General features: G+C 30.6%; 1 protein-coding gene across 1 annotated transcript; it reads right to left on the reverse strand.

Moving 5' to 3' along the window:
- Positions 1–157: 157 nt before the first annotated feature.
- LOC112139460 (vasoactive intestinal polypeptide receptor-like) lies at positions 158–4,716 on the reverse strand. The gene is made up of 4 exons (XM_024262271.2): positions 4,369–4,716; positions 3,114–3,214; positions 1,042–1,151; positions 158–964 (listed from the first exon to the last, which is right to left on the reverse strand). Exons 1-4 carry the CDS (start codon positions 4,451–4,453, stop codon positions 829–831), a joined length of 432 nt encoding a protein of 143 aa, XP_024118039.2. The 5' UTR covers positions 4,454–4,716; the 3' UTR covers positions 158–828.
- Positions 4,717–4,723: the final 7 nt, after the last annotated feature.

The following is a 4,723-nucleotide window of genomic DNA, read 5'->3' on the forward strand; positions in this document are numbered from 1 at the left end:
GTTTTAAAAATTTAATTTACTTTTTTTAATAAAAAATTATAAAAGCTTTAAAATGTTTATTTTTTTGAATAAAAAATAATAAAAGCTTTTATTAAAATTATTTTCTTTTTCTATGTTTGAAAAAAATGTATTTTTTATGTAATAAAAGATAATCAAATTTTTTTTTTTTAACATTAGCTTTTTAAATCCAACATTTTTGCCACCTGGGTAAAAAAACGTTAACAACATGTTACTAATGTTGTTAAAGTGATGTTTACTAAAGACCCACTGTGATAAATAATTAGTGTTTGGTGTTTTTCACGTTCTTTTCTCGTGTTACAGGACAGATATAAAGAAAATTAAGCTTAAAACTGCTTTTCTGAGTATTTCTTTATTCAAACCTCTGTAAATGGAGGTGCAGATGAAAAACTTCAATTGGAAACAGATGTATGTGTGACATAAAATAAGTCCACTTGTAGACAAAAACATCCACTTCTGTCTTTGTTTGCTCGTCTAAGCTGGAATATGACTTAAAACTGTAAGGCTGGATATCTCCAATATTGCTCGCCGTTTTTGTTGCCCCGCTAATGTTAGCGGCTGTAAGCTAGCAGGAGAGCATGTAAACAGAAAGCTCTCACTTCTCGGAAGTTATGGAGTTGCTCAACAGTCCCGCCCACGACTCAGAGGTGAATTTGTAATAAAATCCTGAGACTCTGCAGAAACTATGTCCAAGAAAACGATATTTTTTTTGTTTGTTTGTGTTTTAGCTAAAAATGGCATAATTGTAATTAAAAAAACATTTTCAGAATAGATCAAAACATGACTCTAAATGGGTTTTAACAGGAGTGTTCATACCGGGTAGGAGTTGCAGTGGTAAGTACTTTCAGAAAACAGCAACGTGTCTCTGGCGAAGATGAAGATGGCTTTCAGGATGAAGGAGAGAAACAGCTGGATGTGAATGTAGTTGCGAGTGCAGTGCAGTTTCCTGAAGAGACATTCAAAGACAACAATAACCACACACACACACACAAAAAAATACAACCAGAGGAATGCGTTTCTCACCTGAACAGACACAATATGGCGATGGCGATGGAGAGGGAGATGAGAGAGAGAGCGTATCCGACTGTGTAAACGGTCCTCACCGAGGAAAAATACAGATGAGTGTCTGGGGACTGAACGGGACGAAACAACTGGAAGTCATTTAGACACTAAATGAAACATGAGCTTCTCTACCTAAAAACAGTCCAATCGTTTAGTATTTTGATGCTTCTGAATAACTGATGCTGTCATGTTGTATAAAAAAGGTGTTGCAGCTGGAGTTTAACTTGATTTTCAAAATAAAATACATTTTAAATATTTCTATGGAATACAAAAGGTTTCTTAAAAAATTTAAATTAAATAAAAATTGTATTTAATAACTAAAATTAGCACTTTTTAAAATCTGAATGCCAAGTTCAACAATCATGACAAAGAATTAAACTATCTATTCTGAATCTACTCTGTTACATTTTTAGAAATATACAATTTAATTCTATGGAAGACAAACAATGTCTTTAAAAAATATTTAAAATGAGTACTTTCTCCAGATTCATTGGGAAATTAAAGAATCAAGGGGATTGATTCAACTGTTACCTATTCTGGTAATTTCAATTTTATGAATATCAAAATTATATTTTTTAGCAACCACATTATTAAATTTAAAACAAATTTTAGATGAAGAAATAACTTCTTCATTCAGGCATTAAAAAAATTGTTTTTTAATTATTCTCTTTTTTTGTTTAATTTAATATTTATAAATATGTGGTTTTTAAAAAAGATCTATTTCCATTTTTAATGAAAGCCTGAAACTTAAAAAAGAGACATTTTAGTTTTGTGTATATTTTTATTATATTCGTAGCACAAAAATATTTCAAAGTTAAAAATAACTATTTAAAAAAAATCTATGGAATTCTTAAAATCCCATAGAGTTCTTAAAAAAAGTCTTAAAAAAGAAAATATTTAAAAATACTATATATTCGAGATTACATGAGAAATGAAACAATGAATTAAACTTCTTTTACATTTTCATAAAAATAAAAAATTCAACTATTATTTAACAACCAAATAATTCAAATTAAAACAAATGCAAAAATAAAATCTCCATGTAGGCATTAAAAAAATGTTGGTTTTCTCACCTTTTTTGGCTTAATTTTAGATTTATAAATAGTTTTTCTCAAAACAAAAAAAGAAAACTTATGTTATTTGTAGTTGTTTTGATGTGGAAATATGTGGTTTCAAAATAATGTACTAGATTTATAATGAAAATGTAAAACTTAAAAATTGATATATTTTAGTTCTGCGTGTTTTTTTTTAAAGATTTTTTTGCACAAATTGATAAAAAAATGTTATGACCCTGAAAAGTTTAATATTCTTTGCTAACTGCTAACCTAATATTTAGCATGTACTTCATACTTGTGATACAAAGTTATAAAGCTTATAACTTATAGGTCAAGTGGTTTTCACTTCTATATAAAAAAAGTCAAAAGTTGTTTCAAATAGAAGTTCTAAAAATTAGCAGTTAGCTTAGCTTATTTAGCAGATTTTTTGCCTAGTTTTTATTTTCTAAAAGTGTGATTTTTGGCTCCGATCTTCCTCATCAGGACTAAGCTTTAACATGCCTAGTTTTTTAGAAAAAGTCACTTTAAACATCTGTTGAACAGAGATAGCAGCAAAACTGTTCAGGTCCCTCAGAGACATTTACGTCAGTGCGGTTGTTTGGACCGCAATTATTCTATCAACAAATCTCTTATCGACCAGGCTGAAAAATGACCAGGTTCCCACGCTGCTCTCAATGCAGAAATAATACAAGTTTAAAAAGAAAAATCTGCTTAGATGTTTGGTACTATATTTTCTGTAAACAGATAAAATCACATAATCAGATTTTATTGCTGTTTTAAATAAAGACTACACACTTTGGGGGCTCAGAGCTTTGATCTTCAATTCTTCTTTTGTTATCTTTAATTTTTGTATTTAACTTTGCTTAAAAAATCACTTTTGCTAGATAAAGAAGTAAAACTACAAATTAAATTAATTTTGGAGCTAAAAACTAAGACTTTCATGTCAAAATATTGACAGTAAAATAAAATGGCGCCGACCTCATTGAGAATATGGAGAGTGAAATTGAAGACGCAGGCGTCCTCGTATGGGATCAAAAGTTCTGTCCATCCGTGGGCCGTGCAGTTTCGCTGCACTTTACCTGCAAAACATACAAAAGTTGGATTTATCACATTTTAAACTGGCTGAATTTAGTTTGACTGAAATTGTATGGAAAGCTGTTTTGCTCAAAATGAAAAAAAAAAATAAAAAAAAATCATGAAATATATGTTTGAAAAGAAGTAAGTTTGTAATATGCAAATAAGGGGGCGTGGCCAATGTGTTAACACAGGCCTGGGAGACACATTTGCAAACAATAAAAACACGGATACAAAAATGAATATAAATTGTTTTAAATATCTTATATTTTGCATGTTTGCATGTATTTTGCTCTAATTTTTTCTTTTTCTTTTTAAAAAAATTGAATCCAATTAAAAAAATATATTTTTGTTAAATCTTTTATTGTTTTTTTTCTAAAGGAAAAAAAAAATCTCCAACATATTTTCTGACTTTACCTTTTTTCTCTTTGAACTTGTTTCTGTTTCCATTTTCGCATTATCATTTTTTTCTTTTTTTGGTCTTTCATTCCAGACTGTCTATATTTTTCCAGACAAATAGTCCCCAGTTTGTAGTCTAAAGTACATTTTATTTCTGGCTCCAAAGTGAGCAACTGCTGATTAAGAAAAAAACAGCAAAAGTGAACCAATAAACCATTAATCTCTCTTTTGGATCACTTTATCCCCTCAAAAGGACAAATAAAAACGTCAAGGACTCAGTCATACAGTAAGTTTATGAGTTAATATATTATATAATATATCAATAAGTTCTGATCTTTAAGTAAGAGATAGAACATGCTGCCACCTTGAAGAAAAAAGTAAAAATCCTTTAATATGCAGATGATACGCCATTTTAATGAAGTTATTTCTTATTCATAAATGTAAGTTATAGTATGTTATGTAATTGCTGCTTGTTTTTCATGCAAAAAAACATCTGTTTTAAGATTATTGGACAATAAAATGAGTACCTGTCACTCTATCTGATAAGCTTCTACTACTTTTCATAATTTATTATGCCACCTTTTATCGTCATCTTGCACTATGCTTTTGTTTTCCCGCCCTCCCTGTGCAAACACACTTTTAATGGTTGACCGTGTACACACAGGTGGAACATGCCTCACTTTCTTATGGAAACACGTGAACTCTAACCATGCAGGTGCTGTTAAATAATGCAGGTTATTCCAAAGTTTTAGCATCTCACCTTCAGAATGGAAGAAATCCGGACACTGTTTGGAAACTGTTTGGCCGAGGGGAGCAGTGGGCCAACAGGTCACGTTGTCCCACATCCCACTGCATTGTACGCCTATGTTTTCTGCAACGAAAAAATAGTACACCACAGAAGAACAAGGGAAAATGCCAAAAATAATATCAAAACGTACTTTAAACAGAGGGGAAAAAATCCATGGATGGATGGAAAATATTTTCAATCAATTTGTGATTTGAAAACTACGGAGCCCCTAAAGGGACATCGAAGTAAAAAAAAAAAAATCTGGTTACTATCTGGTGCGCACCAGATAGTAACTGGTGTATACTACATAGCACCTGGTGATCACCAG

This window comes from Oryzias melastigma, unplaced genomic scaffold (genome assembly GCF_002922805.2).
Source record: "Oryzias melastigma strain HK-1 unplaced genomic scaffold, ASM292280v2 sc00626, whole genome shotgun sequence".
Classification (NCBI taxonomy): domain Eukaryota; kingdom Metazoa; phylum Chordata; class Actinopteri; order Beloniformes; family Adrianichthyidae; genus Oryzias; species Oryzias melastigma.

Coding starts and splice junctions, on each gene's coding strand:
- LOC112139460 (XM_024262271.2), bottom strand. CDS start 4,453: ATGTGGGACAACGTGACCTGTTGGCCCACTGCTCCCCTCGGCCAAACA. Junction 3,215..4,368: donor GGATTTCTTCCATTCTGAAG/GTGAGATGCTAA, acceptor TATGTTTTGCAG/GTAAAGTGCAGCGAAACTGC. Junction 1,152..3,113: donor CTCTCCATATTCTCAATGAG/GTCGGCGCCATT, acceptor CGTCCCGTTCAG/TCCCCAGACACTCATCTGTA.